This window comes from Cygnus atratus, chromosome 3 (assembly GCF_013377495.2).
Source record: "Cygnus atratus isolate AKBS03 ecotype Queensland, Australia chromosome 3, CAtr_DNAZoo_HiC_assembly, whole genome shotgun sequence".
NCBI lineage: Eukaryota > Metazoa > Chordata > Aves > Anseriformes > Anatidae > Cygnus > Cygnus atratus.
This window is the reverse complement of record NC_066364.1, coordinates 34,904,071-34,926,964: the sequence shown is the minus strand read 5'-3', so window position 1 is coordinate 34,926,964 and position 22,894 is coordinate 34,904,071. Positions and strand designations below refer to the sequence as shown.

General features: G+C 34.7%; 1 protein-coding gene across 3 annotated transcripts in view; it reads left to right on the top strand.

Moving 5' to 3' along the window:
- Nucleotides 1-22,894, top strand: part of PHIP (pleckstrin homology domain interacting protein) — a 115,636-nt gene that overhangs the window by 85,463 nt on the left and 7,279 nt on the right. For all 3 annotated transcript variants that reach the window (XM_035571354.2, XM_035571353.2, XM_035571352.2), the window contains 15 exons: nt 2,583-2,690; nt 3,137-3,261; nt 3,435-3,517; nt 7,922-8,033; nt 8,241-8,302; nt 9,836-9,991; nt 11,540-11,660; nt 13,494-13,619; nt 15,548-15,620; nt 16,008-16,058; nt 16,366-16,515; nt 18,113-18,265; nt 20,421-20,584; nt 21,070-21,350; nt 21,693-21,860. In XM_035571354.2, the coding sequence (XP_035427247.1) occupies nt 2,583-2,690; nt 3,137-3,261; nt 3,435-3,517; nt 7,922-8,033; nt 8,241-8,302; nt 9,836-9,991; nt 11,540-11,660; nt 13,494-13,619; nt 15,548-15,620; nt 16,008-16,058; nt 16,366-16,515; nt 18,113-18,265; nt 20,421-20,584; nt 21,070-21,350; nt 21,693-21,860 (1,933 nt within the window). The remainder of the gene's footprint in view (nt 1-2,582; nt 2,691-3,136; nt 3,262-3,434; nt 3,518-7,921; nt 8,034-8,240; nt 8,303-9,835; nt 9,992-11,539; nt 11,661-13,493; nt 13,620-15,547; nt 15,621-16,007; nt 16,059-16,365; nt 16,516-18,112; nt 18,266-20,420; nt 20,585-21,069; nt 21,351-21,692; nt 21,861-22,894) is intronic.

Here is a 22,894-nt window from a genome sequence, read left to right as displayed (position 1 = left end):
TGTTTTTACTGGACAACCTCACTGATCCAGTTTGCAGCATAACTGAGCAAGAATTATGTTCGCATCATTAGTGAGCAAGGGAAATAGGAATTCAAGTCAGAGTTGCAATGGAGAACATGCTTACGTACTTATAACCTCCAGCAAACATGTTTTGGAGACTGTGCTGTTCAAAAGATCAAATCCAAACAAATACATTTGGTGCCTGATAGCATCTGGTTACGGTGAAGCAGCCAGGGATTTATCTGTACCACATTACCCAGGAGACTTCGTCATCATACCCCAGTTTAGTAAGATAAACTCCGGTGTTTGGTTTGGCACCTGCTAAATAGCTTATGCACTGTGTACTAGGAGTATTTAAGTAGGCTACATTCTTTTGCTGAAAAATTCTTTATATTGGTGAACAGGAAATTTCCTATGCTGCATCTAGAAAGTAGGACTAGTTGCATCAATAGAGAATACATTAGTAATCAAGCTGCTTAGTCTAAAATTCTCTGTGTTGTTTGCTTTTCATGGATTTGCTTTATGATGATAAATAGCTTCTTTTCACTAGAAAGTTACTTTTGAGATCCACAGAAATAAAAGATAGGTTTAATTAGAGAAATATGATGAGAGAAGAAGTCTCCTGTGGGCTTGGAACATTTTGGTGGGATGGTTGATACATTTCGTAAGATTTGGAAGGAGAAAGTTTTCAAATTTGTTCTCTTACAGCTGTGCAAACAAGTAAGAAACAACAGTAGTGCTATATTTAGGTATGCCGAGTATATAAGAATAGCACATACCATCCTTTTTCCCTTTTTGAATACTGCCATTTAAAGACCTTTGTCATGTGTCTTGAGGAATAGGGGACACATACAAAAGACACGGGACTCTAGTTTGCCTGGCTGATTACCCAAGTACAATACATAGTCTTTGTAATATTCTGTTTTTAACGCGATAAAGAACATTTGTGTCTGGGTACTGCCACAGACATCCAGAAGCAAAATCTTGATCAAGATTAAAAATACAATTTCCTGGAAAAGAGCACAAATTATTTTTTCCACAGATGTCTTTCAGAATTGTTGTTTTGATGGAAGGCACAATGCATGGAGCAGTTTTCAAAGGAAAAATATCCTGCTTTTGTAAACAATGTATTTTTGAAGGTTTAGCAGAAACAGTAAACGTAGAAGGAACAATTTGTAGCCTGATCCACTCAGCTGAATTTGTTGTTGTTGTTAAATAACAACAAAAACCATTAAGGTGTAGGAAACAATTATCACAATGTTGAAAGTGTAATTTAAGTTGCTATTATTTTAGAGGAGTCTCCTAGAAGCCTCTGTTCCTCTTCCTGCCAGTTGGGATCTGACAGTGCATTGACTTCCATGCCTTCTGTAACTGCTGTGCTCTTTTTTTGCTTTCAGGGTATTGTGCATGTCAAATACCCTGAAAAGCAAGTTTATAAGAAGTTTATGGTGTGAAGTAAAGCTTAAGAGTCCTCTATTTAAAAGAAAAAAATGCCATATGACAGCAAGAAAATTCAGTAACAGTTAATGTAGAAACTTGGCAGATACTCTTTATGGTATTTTATGATACAATAGTTTTGTGAAGCATGTGGAAATACAGATATTAGTGTTGGTCTTTATAAATGTATTTTAAAACTTATTCAGGGCTCTTTACTTTTTGTTGTTGTTGTTTTAGGCCTTTGCATTTAAGTTATTCTTCTTTTATCCTACTTGATAGAAATCTCATGTTTATGGTTTGGGACCTTTTTAGAGGATTTGTATTTGGTTTGCATTGTATTTAGAATATACTTCTTTATAAGATCTTTGTTCTAATTAGTTTCAAAAAGCTCAGTTTTGCATTTCAGAAACATTCCTTGAATGTAAGTGTAAGATTTTTGGCTTACTTCTTTATTGCAGTAGTGGTTTATAACAAAAGCCCTCATCCAAGTGGTATCAGGATCAGGTAAAACAAACAAGAGTCTAGTCTGTGGAAATTTGTAATGGATGGGTTTGAAAGGATTTGTCATAAGCACTTGAAACATCTATTTTTAGTTTGTTCTTGTCTTTGTTAGGCTGTTTGGTGGTATGGAAATGAACACCAAGATCTTACCAGTAGAATAGCCAGTAGCTGAATTTTCCTTCTAGAATATATATCTTGTTCAAAAAAGATGCAATTAACTCAATTTAGTGGTGGCTGATTGTTATCTTAGGGTTGTCTTACAGTGGTGAAGGAGCAGGTGTATTAGTGGGATTTATGTTACTGTCACTGAATTGTGCTGTAGTGTAATGATTAATAGATGGTTTTGGTTTTGCTCTTGATGTTGTTCTGATTTCGCATGTGCAATCTAGGATATTGTGTTCATATTGAAAATGGTGTTGTAAATCCTTTCCCACTTTTTCTGTAAATGAGGAAAAGTTTCTGTGATGCCTGCTCTGACTGTCCACTTAATTTTATTTGAGAACCTGTGACTTATGCAGGAAAAACAGACAGCAAAGAATTGACGATGAAAGAGAATACATGCATTACATGGCAGCAATACACTAGCATTTTGACTTCTAAAAGTCTTCATAACTTCTAAGATAACTGTCCCATTTCACTCTTAGGTCTACTATTTCCGACAAGGTCATGAAGCATATGTTGTAATGGCTAAGAAGAACAAAATATATAGTATTAATCCCAAAAAACAGCCATGGCATAAAATGGAATTACGGGTATGATTTCTTTTTCATTTTTGTTTGGCATCTGAATATAAAAATAAGTTTAGAAACTAACTGTAGAAAGATTCTTGATACATATTTCTAATACTGTGCTCTTAATATTTTAGATAGGTATAAGGGGAAAAAGTTAACCTAATAGTCAAATGAGATCAAATCTTAATCTGTACTTTTTCTTTGAACCATTTTAGCAAGTTATGCTAAAATCATGCTTTATCAGTTTATGCTGATTTTATGTGTACTTTGGTTACATCTCATAACATTTTTCAAACAAGTTACGATACAAAATAATAATTTGGTTTGAAAGACTAAATTTCTAATATTTGATTTTGACATGTTTTGGCAGAAATACGGTATTTTCAGTATACCTATATTTTCACGTTTCAGAAAGTTGCTAGTCATCGTAACTTCCGTGATGGTATGTAATATTTTGTTGATTCCAGGAGCAAGAGTTGATGAAGATAGTTGGGATTAAGTATGAAGTGGGATTGCCTACACTATGCTGTCTTAAACTAGCTTTTCTTGACCCAGATACGGGTAAACTAACTGGAGGATCATTCACCATGAAGTAAGCACTAGTATATTCAAATTACGTTTTTTGTAATTTTGGGTTGTTGTGAAAGTCAGTGTCATGACTGGAACTCTTGCTTTTGAAGTTTTGAATTCAAAATGTTAAATTATGCTTTACTTCCTGCTCTTGCTATTGTATTGCTTATTAGTTTTGTGTTCTGTTGTGATTAGGTACCATGACATGCCAGATGTCATAGATTTCCTAGTTTTGAGGCAGCAGTTTGATGATGCAAAACATAGACGATGGAATATAGGTGAGTTGTGTGAGTTTGTTTGGGCTTTTTAAGGGTTTGTTTGTTTTTACGTCTCCCTGGTTTCATGATAAGTTATTACAAAGTAGGTTGTGGTAAATAAATCCTTAATACTATGCTGGAAATGGAGGAAAAGCTTTGGCCATATTTGGATATGGAGTCCCACTTTGTCCTTGACTGAAGCTACAGGCAAGCAAACAAAATATTAAAGGTGTTTTGTAAAAGAAAGTACAAAAACAAATCTCAGTTGTGTGTTTGCAGGGAGGAATGAAGAATAAATTTTTAGAAATCTGGTGTTTATTATGATGTTCAGGTGTTTATTGGTAACTGATAACTTACTTTATCCTATCTATGATTGAAGGCCCTCTTAAAACTGCATTGTTATTAGAGGTTTTTTCCCCAGATTTTCAGGCCTGCTTATTTCTGAAAATACAGAAACACTTTCTCAACCATTTGGTATTTATATCCTCTAGATTGCACAAAGACAATGCCTTTCCCATCTATTTTTGACTTGTTTGAGTAAAGCATTGTATACTGGAGAATGTTAATGACAGGCAAGTCCTCCAGTCAGATCAGCTTCCTAGTCATCTTTTCTGTGCAGTAGAAAAGATCACCTTTTAACAATGAAATCTAACTAGGGGGAGAAAAAGGTGCAGTACAGCAAAATGATTCTCTAAAGGTTGTTTTTTTTTTTTGTTTTTTTTTTTTTTCTGGAGGTCATGAAATACATGTTCTTATTCCTACGAACATCCTTAGATTGTCCCTGAAACTTAAAAGATTGAGCAAGTATTACTGATTCTTCGGAGTTCAACATGAGTTCTGTTCCCCTAAGAGAGAAATTTGGTTTTGATACCATGTTTGTAGATTTCCAGACACCTTTTAAGTCCTCTCTAGTATCTCAGTATATTTTGTAGTGACAAGCTCCTGAAAGTGAAATATCGATAGCCTAGCTTTTTTTTTTTTAAACCAATTCTCAGTGTTAAACACATCTTCTGTAAACTAGCAATGATTGATGTACGCATTCAATTCCTTCGGCTCTCGTATGCAGGAGCTGTGACTAGCATATACACAGCTGACTTGGTGGCACTTTTTACTGCTTCAGGCAAAGCATCATATAAAAGAGTGGAGGATTTTATTGTAACAACCTGATGGTACATCTGATTGCCTGTTCAGAAGGAACTGGTATAATACATGTTTCTGTAAATACACTGCATCCCTTCATCTATACGCATTATTTCATTTTTGATGTCCTCTCCTAAGTTCATTGTGACTTAAGTAGCTTGAAGAGGTGGCACAGATGGATGTTAGATGCTCTTTCTTATTGATTTTTACCTGATTTTTCTGCCAGAAAAGATGAATTGATATCCTGTCCTTTGCACATCATGACATCCTTGCTTAGTGTGTGTATGCATTCGCAGTATATAAATTACGTAATGCCCTATTAATACTTTACATGAATTTGTCAAAAAGAACAGCTAGCCTTCAGATCTATAGGGAATATGGATAAAGACTCTTGGCTTCTGAATCAGTAGGAAAATGTCCCTCAATTTCCTCTTTAAAGATCATTACAACTGAAAGATCCCTTAAGTGTCAAGCTTGGTTAACACCTACTAAGATGTCACCATGCTTTGCTGTTTCTTGATAGGTATGGATCTGTGGTCTCCTCTGCCACAATGTAAATGTTTTCCCACAAGTTTATGGCAGCAGTAAAAGAATGAGTGCCATACCTCATATGTGAACAGCCTAGCCAGAAGTCAATTGTCATGACAGAAATTCAGGAGTAGTGGAGGAAATTTAAATTGTTAGCCCTTCTAACAAGGGCTCAAGGTTCTGAGCATGGGTAGCATCTCCTTCCTAGGCTGGCAAGTATATTTCCAGAAACTTGAAGTGTGGAAAGTATTTTTGTAAGTACCAGAAGCATTTATCAAGCCTTCAGTGCAAATAACTTGAGTTTCAGGTCAACACTAATACAGAGTTTATAACTCTGACAACTGTGTTTTAGAGTTCATTGTTCAGTTCCTCTTCTGGGTGGTAAGAGTAGCAGTAAAATAGTCTCCTTTTGTGAGACCATACAAAATGGTAAGGCAGAGATAGCAAAAACACTGATAAAATTGTTACAGCTCTTCCAGGAATCTTCTGAAACGCTACCCTGGTCTCTACTTGACACTATAGATACTTTACTAGTGTATGCTTATTTACTTGGAACAAACCCTGCCCTGTTTTGTTGCAGTGTATAACACAATATATAAATGTTCCATGCAGTTCTGGTTTGTTTTCTCAGGACTACCGTCATTATCATTTCTTATTCCTTTATGATTTCTGCCGCTTAGCCTGCAAATCAATGTTTTTAGAGCTACCCTTTAGAGAGTCACTGAATATTAAATTTTCTGGCTCCACTTTAAGTCATTAAAATATTGATCTCTTAACAATCGTTGTTGGTGGTGGGCTTTTTATGTGTTTTTTGTTTTGTTTTTGTGGTAGGCTTTTGGTGGTGGTGAGAGGAAGAATATTTACTTATCTGCAGCATTTATATTTTCTAATACTAAGGGACCCTGTGATTTAAATGTATGAATCCTTTTAAAAAGAGCACATTTCTAAAAGTTGAGAAGTGTTGGGTTCTTATTTCTACTCAGATTCTATTTATTGCATATCATTGTCTTATAGTTCAACTAGAATACAAATATCTGGGCTAAAACCTATTCTGATAGGATTCCTTGAGCTTTTGCTATACATATAAGATAGGTGTACATATAAGATAGGTGTACGTGTCTCTTATGTATCAGCTACTTTAAGTTCAACATATATTTTAAACCTCCACCAAGCTAACATCATCTGGTGATAATCAGTTTTGGAAAATTACGCGAAGTCCCTCCATTAGTTAGAAGTTTCCATCTAATGTCCACGTAGATGGCTTTCTTGTATCCCACCGATAAAATGACACAGAGGTCACTGGAGAGAGATGATGATTGAAGAAACTGTTCTGTGAGCATTTTCATTCACATGCACTTATTTTAGCATTCTTATTTAGCACTGGAATGCTCTGGCTTTTGAGAAATCCAAAGTGACTGCCAGTGTATACAGTCCTTTAAGTGGTTTTGAACTGCTTAGCACTGGAAAGGCACTCACAATTGTGTCTACTCACATTTCTTTGTAAAACTGGTTGGGAGACTGATCTTTAAGAGCTCTGCCGACTATTTTATTCCTTTAAAATAGATCATCAGCCCTTGTTTACATTTCTGATCTTGCTTTTAAGATATTTGTGGTATGAATGACTTGGTTCTTTTACATTCAGCACAACTAGGGCATAGTGGAAGTTTTGTGTTTGTCCTAGAATTTCATAAATGTAATTAATCCATTAAATTAAAAAAAAAAATCAGTAAACATTTTGAGAACATTTTGAGAATATACGTAGTTGCTAATAATTCAGACAACTGCAGCAAGAATTTGAGCAGAATGTTGTGTTTTTTCCCCCTTTTGTGGACATACTGGGAAAAGAAGCCCTACAGAATGTGAGAAAGTATCTATAGACTTCAAATCCCATGAAAACAAAAAAATGCTGGTCTGGGAATCTCAGATTTAAATTCCATTTGTTCTTGGATTGAGTTAACTGAATGTTCCACTAAAAAAAAAGTTGTTTCTAAATTTTGTAGCCTGTTTTACAGAAAAAAAAGTTAGAAATTATGATGTGTGTAATGTATTCTGATGTCTAATTTTTTTTAATAACACTTCTGACCTTTTTGCTCAGCAATATGAATACTTTGCAGTAGTGAAACCATTTCAAATCATCCTAAGTGACTTTGCTAACCTTTTGAAGAAGCATTAATAAATTTGATTCTTCTATCAGTCACATTGCCTGCATTAGTAAAGGGAATAATTGTCTAAGTTGTGTTTAGAAGTTGTTTATACACACAGCTGAAGAACACCAGGAACCAAGGAGGATGAGTTCAGCAGCATGTAGAAGTATTCCCTGTACAGGGGTGTCAGTGTGCAGTTATTTTAAGATAGTGTGTAGTATTTAATAGAAGTAGATTGTGGTTTTAAAGATATGACATTTATATCTTTATATAACATTTATATGAAATATAAATATATATTTATATAACATTTATATGAAATTGAGAAATAAATTCATATATAAAAGTTATGTGGATATATTTGCAAATCATCAATTGCTTCTATTTATGCTGATTATTAACTGTTTCATTTAGGTTTAAAGGCAGCATTCAGAAATAATTTAATAGTTGTTTTTTTTTTAAGAATATGATTCATAATTGCCTGTCGATGCTGCAGATGTTTAAAAGGGTTTCTGAACTCAAGATCTAGCTGAATGTATCTGAAAACTGCTTTTCAGAGGAGGAGGAAGGAAGGAGCCTTGTATTGATGTAATTATTTTGTGTTCTTACCTAGGTGATCGTTTCAGATCAGTAATAGATGATGCTTGGTGGTTTGGAACAATTGAAAGCCAGGAACCTCTTCAGCCCGATTATCCTGACAGCTTGTTTCAGTGCTACAATGTCTGGTTAGCAAACTTACCTAAAATCTTTTATTTTAATTAGATATTTCATTTGAAGTACTGACTGAGCAACTTCCTTTTATTAAATTCAATCATGCATCTCACTGTACCAGTTTATTTTAATATTCTCTAATAAATAAGTTGTTACAGACATTAAATAATTACTTCGTTTAAGCCATATTAGTAGATAATTTAAATGTGGTTATTTTTAAGCTGGGACAATGGGGATACCGAGAAGATGAGTCCTTGGGACATGGAGCTGATACCAAGTAATGGTATGGTACATTCATAATTTAATTTGCTTTAAGAGTTTATATGAAGAAGTAAAAAAATGTTGTGTGATTTCACCTGTTAAGAAGTGAAGTACCACAAACCAGTTGCATCTAAATAACGTTGTGAATTATTAAAATAAATACGGATCAACATAAACAAACTGTGATCTTTCCCTTAGGAAAGACATACAACCATACTTAGACAAACAAAACGGATGTTAGATTTAACCACTAGATTTAACCATCTATTTTGAGGTACAAAACCTCAAAATAGATGACATAGAGCTGCAATTAACTTCTCGTACAGTTAGCTTTGAAGATAGACCTGTGCCCATGTCAGCTGTAAGGAAGCTGACTGTTCTGCAAGCTGTTAGCCTGCCAGCAGGTAATCAATGCATTGAAGACTCAAGATGCACCAGTGAGAGAGTTTGATAATAGTAGGATTTGCTGCCTGTCTGGTTCAGAAGTTGTTGCAGTTAGGCATTGTACAGAGTGGGCAGTATAACATGGGCACTGTTTACAGATCATGATGAGAATATTATATTTCTTATTTACTCAGATTTTTTGAAGATTTTATTAAAGTCTGGTTAAAAACATACACACACAAAATTAGCCTCTTTTTCCTTGTGTTTTCCCGGAAGGTTTTGACAATTTTGTCACCCACAAGTAACCATAAATATTTTTTATTCTTTTAAGTTGTGCACGTTTCAACTTTTTGTTGAACCCTTCTTCTAATTTCTAATTCTAATTTCAACCCTTCTTCTAATGAGTACCTCTTACAAGTCAAATACAGAAGCTAGTGTGATAACATGACTAAAGTAAGTAACTAAAACAGGCAGACAACTGAACCTGAATTTGTTGCTGTGTCCATAAATACTGATTTTTGTTACACCTCCTTTCAAAAAAGCAAAAACAAAAAAACGTTAAAGAGGAGCACTGTGCATCATTCACTGAAAATCTAGCTGTTACATTACGAATTTAGTCGAAGTCAGCAGGCCCTTAAGAAAGCCAGGGTGATGGTGTTTCAGTTTGCTTGCTCAGTAGCTCTGCTTTTAGCATTTGACCTCACAAAACTGGCAGGGTAGAACCACTAAATGGAGACTGTTTTATTGTCTAACATCAAAGCCATTATCTTAAATTCCATCTGAAAATCATCAACCGCAAATCCTAGTTACATTACCAAGAATTTAGGGTTTTAAGAAAAACAAGCAACATGAACTTCAGTTGTGATAAAGGATTACCTTAGCTGGTTCTAAAATAAATTCTACGGTTAGCTATTTTGAAGAAAGTAAATCTTGTTTAATGGAGGACTTGCACACCAAATTGCATCATAAAGATTTAAATTTTACATACAACAATAGAAGGGATACTGAATGCATCAAAAATGTTTTTGAGCAAATCAAGAACTATGCGTTTGTCTTGGTTAGTAGAAGGATGTTATGTATATTTGAATTAATTTTTCTTAGTTACATGGGTCTATGTATTTCACAAGATACAAAGATTTGTATTTTATTTAGTTTTCATGTTACATTCTAGCTGTATTTCCAGAAGAACTAGGAACTAGTGTTCCTTTAACAGATGATGAGCGTAGAACACTGCTCTACAAACCTCTGGATGGAGAATGGGGTTCCAGGACACGAGATGAGGAGTGTGACAGAATTATTGCAGGGATAAACCAACTCATGACTCTAGGTAAATCCTGGATATTATAAGAAACATTTTTGTATTACATTTTACAGACTATGCTCATGTGTACTTCTGAAATTACCAGTATCAGTAACTGTTATGTTGGGGAAAAATACACCTTTTACTTCCTGATTAACTGGAACAGAACTTTGTTAGCACATTTTAAATGTTTCATATAGTAAGTACACATAAAAGCCTACAGTTTCTCTTAATTTCAAAGGTAACTATAGTTTTTTGGTAGATAATTTGACATATACTAGGGGTTTGGGTCTTGATAAAAACAACTACTTGATTTTTGACATTGTGAAGTACAGGCTGAATCACAAATCTCTTGTGTGTTCTGTGATAAGCCGGCAGTCTTGGCTCTTTGGGTAACAGTGGTCATAAATTACATATATATAGGTTGTCACAGATGATTACTTTTATGATTTTGAATTACTCAAAGTGACAAGTTTCACAAATCCCAGAAAACTATTGAAATACTTCTAATACCTAAATATCCCACATTATGACTTCTTCGGTGACACACTTAGTAAGAAGCTTCCTTTTGCTTCCAAAGGAAACAAAATACCTACATAGTGAAGTAATCTAAATTTACAGAATGACATAAAAAAATGAGAAAATGAAGATTTGGTTGTTTTCACTGTCTCATCTAAGAGTAACAGTTTTACATTTTGTGTTACATTGTATGGCATACTGCTTAGTTTAGGATTTGACTATAGCATATGTGGTACATACTGGTCCAAAGCAGCAGTTGCTAGAACATTCATAAGAGTAAGTAAACAGCTTTTAGAAGAAGAGCAGTCTGTTTAGCAACAACAAATTTTCTGTTTTTAAAGACATTCAAGGAAGACTTTTAAAGGCTTTTGATGCTTTTCTATTACCGCATTTTCCCTTGAGGTATAAAATGTTCAAATGACATGTTTAAGCATGCATGATGCTTCTAAGCACAGGAGGAAAGAAATGTGTAGGTGCATAGACTTAGCTTTCTCAGCAGTCTTCTGGCATTATGGTGGATTGGTATGAGATGGCTTCTTTGCTCTTTGGAGGGGACAGGAGATTGTGTTTTGAGAGTGATTTTTCCTCATATCTTAATGAGATCGAAATACTACGATGACATTTATGGTGAGAATTTAATGAATTGCCTTGTTTGAAATTGGAAGAGTGGCAATATAAAACCAAATGAAATGAGCCTGTCTTGTAAATAATGCTGAATTGCATATCTTTGTAATGTATAATTCATACATTTAATTTTACTTTTCAAACACGTATATTTTGCATGCACTCGCCATGTCTCTGAAGAGCGTGGCGCTTCATGCACAACAGAATGGGTACTCAGTACAGCGATTGTACTTGCAGCATACACGTCAGCAAGCACTTTAATATTACAAAATGTTCAGAATATGTAGAGTGGTTATTGTTGTTGGTTTTGGGAAAGTGCCCTGCATTTCAAGCATGAAGAAAAGTCATGTGCTGCGGGGAGGCGAAATTCTTGAGACTCCAAAAGGACTGTTCTGTGGTATATAACTTTGATTCCTTTTAACTTCTGTGTAGATATTGCATCTGCGTTTGTGGCACCTGTGGATCTTCAAGCTTACCCAATGTATTGCACTGTCGTGGCATATCCCACGGACCTCAGTACCATTAAACAAAGACTGGAAAGCAGGTTTTACAGGTTAGATTCAAGTCTCAGGTACTGCTGTGAAATACTGCCAACTGTGGTTTTGGTAGCTGTTCGTCTCATAATACCTGACTTGGAATGGGTACAGGTGTGCTCTTTCTGTTTGTCTAATCCTTGACCTAGGTTTCTATCTTATAAGGTGTGTTAAAAAGGATTGAATATCTCTTCTCCTAAATGCATTTTAGAATTACGTGGTATAAATTCCTAATTATGCAAATTGCTCCATGTCAGATTCAAACTGCAAAACAGTGAGTGCACTTTATCGCTTTTTTTAGTAAGAGAAACCATAGACACATGTAAAGTGTTTTTGTCCTAATAGACTTATTTTTTTTGTTGTTTTTAAATTTGCATAAGACATTAGATGAAAAATAGCTGCTTAAATAATTGGCCTTGAAATTTTAAATGGCTGGATAGCAACAAAAATAAGTTTTAACTTTTTGATACAGTTTTGATCTTTTCCTAAAATATGATTGCAATTGCTGTATTTTATTTGCAATAAATGTTATCTGTGTAGGAGCATGTTCTTTTAATATACTTCTGTTTCCTTTGGATCTTGGAAACTTTCTGGTTTGGAATTTAGTTTCCCTCTAATACTTCATTTGTAGGACACAAGTGGATAATGTTTTCAGCCAAATTTCAATGTTAATTTGTAGCACTTCAAGTGTACTAACTAAAAATAGCATTCTAAATTAAAATCACTTTTCATTTTCAAAAGTAACCTGGATATTATGTTATGATGCCATAATGCACATACATTTTGTTCCATGTTAATTGTGTGATAAGATATAATTCATCTTTGACTTCTCTAATGTTTTGCAGTCAGAGGTGGCAAGGAATTTTCAGTCGCTTGTGTTTTTTTGTGTTTTTTTTTCTCTCGTCAAAAACAGTAGCAATTATTTTTGGTCACTATCATACCTTCTTCAGTAAATCACTTTTTACTAGTTTGTAGGATTGCCAAGGCATGGTTAGATGCTATTTGCCTTGTATTGTGCTTTCTAGTGATTTTTTTTTTCTTTAATTTGTGTAGGAGGGACTGTTAAGATTGTTTGAGTTGTCTTAAGTAGCTTTTCATGAGGCTTACCTTAGAACATTTTTCCTCCTCTGAAACAGGAGTGTTAGGCTGCCTGAATGTTTTTGTTTTTAACAAAAACAACACACACCAGGAAAAAAAAGAAAAAAAGATTCCCTGTCACTTCTGGCATCATGTAGAGCTAAACATTGGGCTCATAAAAATGATAAAATGGTATCTAAATGCTTGTGCTACTTTAAATATGTTAAATGATCCCCCACTTCAATCTCTAAAGCCCTTGTACAGCATTTCTTTCATTATATTTTCTAGTATGAACATAGAAGGTGGTCTATATCTGTGATTTCTGTGCTGTCAGAGCTTTTATTTGAAATAACGTATTTTTGTTTTTGTTGTATCTTTTTTAGATTGATTTTTTTTCACTTTTTCTCTGATTGTGCATTGTTTCTCACAATGTTGTGGCAATTCTGTAGTTAGGTCATTAAATCAGAGCTATGTGAGGAATGTTGGTCTTGTCTACCTATCAGAAAAAATATGTTCTTTTAATATTTTTTTTTATTTAATAAATTTAATATATTTTTTAATAAAAAGAGCCTGAGGAAGCTGCCTTCTGCTGGTCATATAGGGCAATATGTCTGTGCCTGTATGTTTTCTATTTTTAATGTCAAAATGTGGTGAATGGGATAATAAGATTTAAAGAACGATTTAATACTTCTCCTGTTTTGTAATACATTTTCAGAAATGTAATCTTTTTGATACTTTTTTTTTCCTCATCCCTTCTCCACTTCTTTCATACACAGGCGACTTTCTTCATTAATGTGGGAAGTCCGATACATAGAGCATAACACTCGCACGTTTAACGAGCCAGGGAGTCCTATTGTCAAGTCTGCCAAATTTGTCACAGATCTTCTGCTGCACTTCATAAAGTGAGTTGCTTAGTAGGTCTACTATTTTTCTGCCTCTGATCAAGGTACTTGGCTTTTTGAAATACTAATTTTAAAGTGAGGTAGTTCTGCAGCTTGAATAAACCAGTTGTCTGCTGTTGGGATAGAAAAGAAGCAAATTTGTGTTTACAAAACGAGAGTACATAAGGTTGCAAAACAAGATGAAGTTTTATAATATATTGATTGGTATAGATTGGCATTTTATTTCAACAGTGTATTTTATAGACTTTTTGCTAAATAATAAAAGTGGGTCTTAGTATCTTCATGGAACAATAGATATATTTACAGGTAAGTTAAGAGCTCTAGTATCAAGTTTTAATGCTGCCTGTGTTAATATAACTGGGAATTTAATTCTAGAATCTTTACAACTGGATGAGTCTGAAAATGATGGTTGATAAAATTAAAATTGGAAGCTTTGTAGTCAAAAGAAATAGTCATCTCAAACTTTCTTTTTCATTACTGCCTGTAGAAAAATGGAGTCAGTGAGAAATATTTCAGAGTTCTCACTCAGATCTGCAGACATCTGCAGACCTAAAGTTTGTAAGAGCCTACTATGTCTACTGTCTTGATTTGCTTGTATGTAGTAAATGCTGCTGTTCCTACTTTGTAAAAATGGCAAGATACATTACTAGTTTAGAAAAACATTAAATGTGTTCATTAAAAACATTAGAATTATGTATTTGGAAATCTAAGACTTCTGTAACTGTACATAAATCTTTGAGATCTTTGTTGTCATTGATTTCTGATACTGGCTGAACAGTGAAAAATATTTGACTGTTTCAGATGTTAATATTTTATTGAAACACTTTTAGGGACAGATATGCATCTGAAAGGTTTCACTGTTAATAATTCTGTTCTTTAATATCTTTGTCCGACGTGGCTTCTTTTTTTGATTAATTAAGCAGTTTGGGGATTTTAAGTGTGTAGTTTTAATTGACATCAAAATTAATGCACCATGTAGTTATTCTTATTTAATAGCAGCCTATAGCTTGTGCCTATTACTGTACTAATTTCAGTGAACTAGTGATGCATACAAAGCCCAGGCTTTCAAAGATTTTGTTAGGCTTCTGACTCTACCTAGACCACCAAAGGTCAACCCCATGGTTCTAATGAGTGAAATATCTAGATATCTCTGACAATCAAGGGGTTAGTATCTAAAATTAACTATATATCTTAAAAGCAAAATGTGTTTTTCGTTTTGTTGTTGTGATGGTTTTTTTTCAGCCTGATGTGTTTTTTAATCACCCACTCCACACCCAGTCCCACTGCTAATCATAGTAGCCAATATTATGGATTAGAGTTCCAGTGTGGAGTTGCTGGGCGTTTATTCTTTCTGTTCCTAGTGGCTTGCAATTCTGAATAGTAGAACACCTTTGAACTTTCCTTTCTGTGTAGGAGTTTGCCATGTTATACAAGAAACAAAATTCTGTTTTTGTTTTGTGAAGTTAATTATGTAGGTTTATACAATAACAGTGTTAGTCCTCAGACAAATAAATACTACTTTTCTAATTTCTTACATTGCAAATATCATAAACACCTATACACACTAAATCCAGTGTAATGTTTCTTATAAAGCTGAATAGGCCCCCAAACCTTTTATGTAGATGGTATAATAGTAGATTTTTCTAATGTTAATAAATTCATGGTAAGGGATTATGGTTTTTTATTTTGAAATGTCACTGTTAAATGTTCTATATTTTATGGAATACAAAAAATATTTTACAGCTTTTTGAACAGTAGATTAGCTTTTCCTAGTACTGTGGACCTCTTAGTATTCTTTTGGCACCAAACAATTTATCATTTTGGGGAGGAATGAATTCATAAATATTTTCCTTACTCTATGCAAAATACAGTTGATTCCATAGGTTAAGACAGAAAATAAATGTTAGTGTGTATTTCTTCTTGCACAGAGACCAGACTTGCTATGACATCATTCCATTATACAATTCAATGAAGAAGAAAGTGTTGTCTGACTCTGATGAGGTAAGTGGTTATGTCTTAGACAAAGGCATTGCTAGACCTGAGAAATGGGACTGATGCCTCTTTCCCACTTGATGTAAAAGTATGGTATTCAGTCACTGTAACAAAGTACAGTGTACTGACAGCTGGATGTTTCTTCTTGTTAGCTTGGAAACTGGTAAAAATCCAGCCTCCTCTCCTTCTGTACTGCAGAGAGCGTTAACTGTTTATTGGAGATTCTTTAGACTTCTGAGAGGTTCTCAAACTGACAGTTGCATTAAATGCTTTCCAAAGAGATAGGGATAGGATTGTAAAGACTCAAATTATAAAGTGAAGTATAAAAGAACTCACCTACTCATATATGCTTATATTTTTTTAACCTTTTTATGCGACTCATTATCTTGCTCAAAGGAAGAAGAGAAAGATACAAATGTGCCAGGAACTTCCACTAGAAAAAGAAAGGTAAAATCATACTCCCTTTTTTTTAAAATGATTTATAGTGCTGTAAATAATTCACAGTGCGTTTGTAAACAAACAAATATAAATCTGAAAATGTTTTATTATTGTGTAATCACCTTTTGGAAAGTTTTGAACTTACAGTGACTGAAGTGTTACTCTTCTGAGCTGTGCAGTATAAAAGCATTTCTGTATGTGCTGTTGCACATTACTAATTAATGAATTAGAATTTATCCTGCAGGTACCTTTTCCATTTGATTTTGTAAAAACAGCTAGTTTATTTAATAAGTAACAGACCATACTGTCATTTCAGGATCATCAGCCGAAGCGGAGGCTACGTAATAGAGCCCAGTCGTATGACATTCAGTCATGGAAGAAGCAGTGTCAGGAGCTGTTGAATCTCATTTTTCAGTGCGAAGACTCTGAACCATTTCGACAACCAGTGGATCTCCTTGAATATCCGGTGAGTGTTCTCAAACAGGAAGGCTGATTGTAATACAGTTAGCTTCTTTCATTGTGACTATTTCTTCAACTCATTTAATTGAAACTTCAGGCAGCGTTATTCACAGAACTTTTCTGTCATTGCTTGGTTGTCACCTGATGGTGATATTCATTGTCTCTTTAAAGTAGTTTCAAAATAAATTGTACTTCTCTACTCTCTTAAATACTGTAGTAGCAAAATGTTTTATGTTAAGGGATGACTATGTTGTTGAGTAAACAACATTTGCAATTAAGACACTTGTTTCCCTTTCTGAGTGAAAAATAGTCATATATGAATGGAATATGTTTGAAATCTTGTTGTGACAAATGTTGTCATGGCACATTTTTGGTTTTCATTTTGGACGTGTAGAAAATACGAGTAATTTTCATATCACAATCATCGGGGCTGTTGGGGAAGAAGTACCGACTGAAGCATTGTAGTGATATTTTATTATTATATTAGCTGTAATAACAATTGAGTTTGTCCAATTTCATTTTCTGCCTGGGTGATTTCACTGGAGTTCAGATGTAACTACAGAATATTTTAACAAAAAGTCTTATTGCCTTGGATCTCTTTTCTAGACTAGTTTTACCTTAAATAACAAAGCAAAGGTTTTCGTAAATTTTTCTTTAAAATACCACTCCGAGGTGATTAGCTTGGGGGAAACTATTTGTCTGAGTTAGAAAAAAGAAAAGCTCATCTTTTGGAAGTTGATGGTAGGTCTGTGTTGATGCTCTGGCAAACCATTGGGCACCAAAATTTTCGAAGTAAGCTAAACTTCATGCTGTGGCTAGCTACAAGGAGCCACCTTTTGCAATTCAGATCCTCAGATGATCTGATAGAGAACACCTTACTAGGCTTGGGCATGAAACGCTCTGTTCCCTAGTGTCACAGACCTCTTTAACATTCAGAGGTACTTGCACAGGTTCCATGTGTTCTGGTGGATTACCTCACCTTCTTGTCATATGGGTATTTGAGCTTCTTGTTATGTGGATGCTCTCCTGTTTCTTTCCCCAGCCTAGAAAAAACTTCAGTGGTTGATTTGAACGAGGTCGTATTTAAGCCTGTGGAGTTTTCATTATTTCAGTATTACTTTCTTAAATTGTCAGCTCTCCATCTGGGAGACTGCTCAGGTTTCAGCAGAGATGCACCAAGACTGTCAGTAGTTTCAAATATTATAACTTCACGTTTTAAAGCTAGTATGTGAGAACAGTATTAGGTTTAGTACTACCACTGAGTTGTTAAACCATCCAGAGTGCTTGTAGTCTCATTTTTATATCAGTTATCTTCATGACAGTATGTCAGTACTTAACCTTTAAGAGCCAGAAATTTTTGAGCTCTGTATATCCAGAAATCTTTTTACAAAATGAATTAAATCTTGTGTCATTTAACTTCTAAATTCGGTTCTTTTGAGTATGTCTGTGAGGTTATGTATGAGTAGGAAGGAGCAAATGTCTTCAGTGGTTTTCCATATGTACTTTTAAGGACAACGGTTTGCTTTTAATAGATTTATCAAATGCATCCAAATGAAAATAAGCCTTAAAAAATTGTAATAGGTTGTTTTGCTGTTTTTTAACAGGATTATAGAGATATCATTGACACTCCTATGGATTTTGCTACTGTTAGAGAAACACTGGAAGCTGGTAACTATGAGTCACCAATGGAGCTATGTAAAGATGTGAGACTTATTTTCAGCAATTCCAAGGCCTATACACCAAGTAAAAGATCAAGGGTAAGACTTTATTTTTTTGTATGAAAGAATATAGTTGGGGGAAAAAAAAAAAAGGACAGAAAAACAGATAACATAATTGATTACTTAAAAAAAAAAGTTTATTTCTCATTGTCAGACATGAATATTTCTGAGAAAATATTACAACTTTGTATTTTAAAGGAGTGCATGCTGTTTAAATGTCTGAAATCTAATATTGTGCAAGTGTGTTTCAAAAGTATTTCAAGGTGGATCTAGAGGGAGAGCCACACTGAAGGAAAGATCTGTAGAAATGTGATTATATTTTGGGGAAGAAACCAGATTTTCAATGTGCATGCAGATTCACAAACCTACATACTCCCAAATTCCTCCACTTTAGAAGTTGCCCAAAACTGAATTATCACAGAGAATAAAGAATAATGAAATTCTATGTAGTTCACTAGTGAATATTTTGATATTATAAAGAGTCCCTTAAACAGTTCTGTTTCTCAGAAATCTTATGTAAAACTCGAGCCTACAAAGCCATTGTTACTGAGCTGATACTGAAATGCCCTGCCAGTGGTAAAGTTTTTAATATTTTCTCTCACATTGACATGTAGGTGCAGTATCTGTTAGAGGTGAAAGGTACAAACGTAGCTTTTGTTCAGGGCTCCTTAGGCATGTCCAAAGCTACTGTGTAGCTTTTCTTCTGCTACAATGGTTTAGATGTTAGACTGAAATCCTCACTAGCTTCCATGCCTGGCTGTTTTAAACAGCAAATAAATCATCAGGACTTCATTGTCTTAAAATGCATGTACAAAATGTCTTAGTAGGTGGCCTTAGCAAGTAGGTGGCACTGATCAGTGATTGATCTCTTTTCAGTCAGTAATTGTCCAACTCGAGTCCCTTGTCCTTTCATCACATCAAAGTGCGGGGATTTGGGGATAGATCTAGCTTGTTTTTTTTATTTTTTCTTTCTCTCCTAAAAACAAGACGGGAATGCTGGCCGTAGTCTCAGCTCCATTTTTGATTTAAATGACATTTTGGTATTTTTTTCATATTTTTCTAAACTGACTGGTTTAGAATTAAGATTATAGCTCTTCTCTCTTTTACTTAGAAGCAATAGAGAAAGGTTCTGGTGTCAGGAATTGTAATATTTCAGAACCTATGTACTTTCATGCATAGGCTTGCAATACTTTATTGTTGAATGGCTGTTTTTATTTGGACTCTTGTTTTTATTCTGACTCTTGTCATTCAGTGATATTTTTAACATCTTACCTTACATCACTGATGCTTTTCTGGAAGAGTAATCCTAAACCCATCAGCTTTTTATTCTTGACACATCAGGCATAACGTTTTTGTCTAGTTTTTACAGATCTTCCTACAAAACTTCCTTGGATGTCCTCTCCAGAAACACATTCAGTTTCTGTCACTTTCACTGTTTAGGCTGGCACTCAGATAATTCCCTGTGTCTTTAGGTAGGCTACTGCTACAATATTGTCTTTGTGTTTCATATTCCAAGACTGTGGTTTCCTTTCTTAATTTATCTACTCAGTTCATTTATGAGTTTCTGTTTCCAGAATTAATAGCAACTGTGTGCCATTAGTTAGCTGTGATCTGAACTGAATTTGACTGGTTGTCTCTGTAAACCATCCAAGGCTGGAGGAAAAAAATAAAAATGTGTGTCTACATAATTCTAACTCATCTATTGTAGTTTTTGCAACCAACTCACCAGTAGTATCAATCCATCCATAAGAGGAATAAAGTGATGTTCAAATATAGGATATATGGGTGCAGCATAATGCAGAAGATTTGTTTTCTTGACCCTCAGTATGACAAAGTAAATTCCACTAAGGATCTCTGTTGTTTCCACAGAAGCTAGAAAGGAACACATTCTGGAAAGGCAGTTGGAAAGTGACAGCTGGAAACATGTCACTTCTGATTTTTCATTTTGCTTGTGTGTATGATCTTCAGTCATAGTACACATTTCCAACCATGAAAATACTTAATGCAAACCTTTGCATGGATTAGTGTAAATTTGTTGCGAGAAACTGTAAATTTCCTTAAAACTTTTCCATATTAACCAGTATCCTTTCCTAGCTGTTGCTCAACTGTAAATAAGTAAGATGACAGATGATACTTTGGAAGACTAGAAAACTTCCTCATTCCCTGGTATTTCTTTTTTTTTTTTTTTTTTTAGATCTACAGCATGAGTTTGCGCCTTTCTGCTTTCTTTGAAGAACACATAAGTTCTATTTTATCAGATTATAAATCTGCCCTGCGTTTTCATAAAAGAAATACGATAAAGAAACGGAGGAAAAAAAGAAGTAGAAGCAGCTCAGTTTCCAGTAGCGTTGCATCCAGGTACATTCATTTTTTACTGTATTCATGAAATGCTGCGCAAGTTTGACATTCCTAAATAGCAGAACTTAGTGCGGTGTTTTTTTAATACTTCCTTTTACTATTCCCTGTATTGCAGAATGATAGCTTTGAAATGCAAGTCCCTCTGCTGTGGAAGATTTTTAAACTTTAACTAGAGTTGTCCTAGTGTAAGTGCTTAAAATTCAAATAACTGCTAAACATGTACAGGAAATCAGCATCGTTAGGATAGTGATGGCATCATGCTCTGTCATATAAATATAGCATTTTTTATGACCCTTCACTGAAGATTCACTTTTCAGAGGCTCACAACCGCATGAATTTCAACAAAAAATGTCATATTTTTAACTTGCTTCATACAGAGATGATCATTTTTCTTCCACAGTCTCAGACACTAGCACTAAATTTTATTTATTCCTGTAAAATATGAAAGTGGTCATCCAGATTTCAAATTGTTGCTCCTTTTGCAGCCCTGAAAGGAAGAGGAGATTAATAAAACCTCAACTGAAGGCAGAAACTTCTGCCTCCTCTTCATCTTCTGCACCTGCACGATCAACAGCACTGAGACATGCTCCACCTCAGATGAATGGAAAAGCAGCTGAAACCTCTTCTCTTGTGCGGACTAGAAGCAATAGGGGTATAACAGATGCAGCTGCTACAGAGCAACCATCTACTTCTTCAGGGGGAAAGCCTTTAATGATAAAGCCTTTAATTACAAAACCTAATACTACTGCAGGGACAGGAAAGTCAGGTAAGTTGATTTTGGGGGTATTTGTTTCTTCAGTTTTTGCTTTTTTTTTCCTTTCTCCTTCACAAACAATGTTTTTAAATATAAGCTGTACTTTTTTAAAAATCAAATGTATTTGTCTCAGTTAAGACTGGGTGCTGTTTTCAAGCTGCTCGGCCTTGAGGTTTGTCAGAAGAAAGGTTAAGCTATGTTATTTAATGCAGGAAACTTTTACTTCCAGATCACTGATTCAAGTTGCTTGCTTGTAGAAGAACATGAGTGACTTTCTTTTTAGCCAGATAAGATTGGACATGGTATAAAGTACTTCTAAAAATACATAAGTTTTCTTTTTTTCTTTTCTTCTAGTACTGGAGAATTCAACCAAACATTCCAAGAATCAGAATATTTTACCAATCCCTAGCCAATCTGATAACAGTCATAACACTAGGAATAATTCCACAAAAGAAAATCCTGAGAAAGAGAAGCAAATCAAACGCAAAGTAAAATCCTCCACTGTTAATCAACAAGGTCAAGGTATGGAGTTTTTTTGTAATATTTACCTCACACACACCTTGATATTGACGTAGTAGCTCTTGTGGCACCTTAGACTTGATATTTTGGGGGTGGAACATTTAGTATGTACCGTGATTTAGCAGAATAAGGAAGTCTAATGGAATAATTCCGTTACGGTTAGTGTCCTTCTTGATAATTAGCCAAGTAGTCGATGGTTTTGACTATTCTCAACATGATTTACACAGTGTGATAAGTGCTGTCTAGCCAATTTTGATATGCTAAATTATCTTTACCTTCTTTTAAATTACTACAAAGGTAATACTTTCAATGTATTACAACTAGCTTATGAGTTCTAAAACCCCAAAGCAGTCTTTTGCAGGGTCACACTTGAAACCCTGTGGGTTTTACCTGCATTTGTTTGTTTAGGTTATATTTGGCTCATTAACACTGAGTGTGATGTCACTCCCCACAACCATGAGCATAAATATGGGAGCATTCCAGCTGCATTTTTTCCTTCATTTTCTGTCACAGCAAGATAGAACTGTGTAGTGTTTACTCTTTCTGCTGAACATATTTGTATGGGTTCATCGGACTCAGTTTCATGTAATCTTCTGACTGAACTCGCTTGTCTTTTGATGTCTGAATATGTTCAAACACAAGGTTTCTGTGGAGACTGAAATTAGATCTCCCAGACATAAAAGCTCTCCTGCTTATGAAGGAGCTTTGAAGTATTACAAAGTTGTTATGAAGAGCTAGATCCTCTTGAGTATTTTTATTTTCTGGAGATGGAGAAATGGTAGTCTGCAAATTGGGCCCCACCTAATTAATCTTGTTACTGCCTGTAGCCCTCTTATCCCTGAGGATTATTTCTTCTTTCTTACCCTTCCATGCTTCTGAACACGCAACTTGTGGTCTGATCGGTTAAATCGTCTGTCCATTCCTTGCCAGCTTTCTCGCAAAGGTCTCAGTTGTTACTGTATGGCATGGCAGAATATGTACCCATCCTGTGACCGGAGGATCGGTAATGTCACAGATAGATGGATTTTGTTTACCTG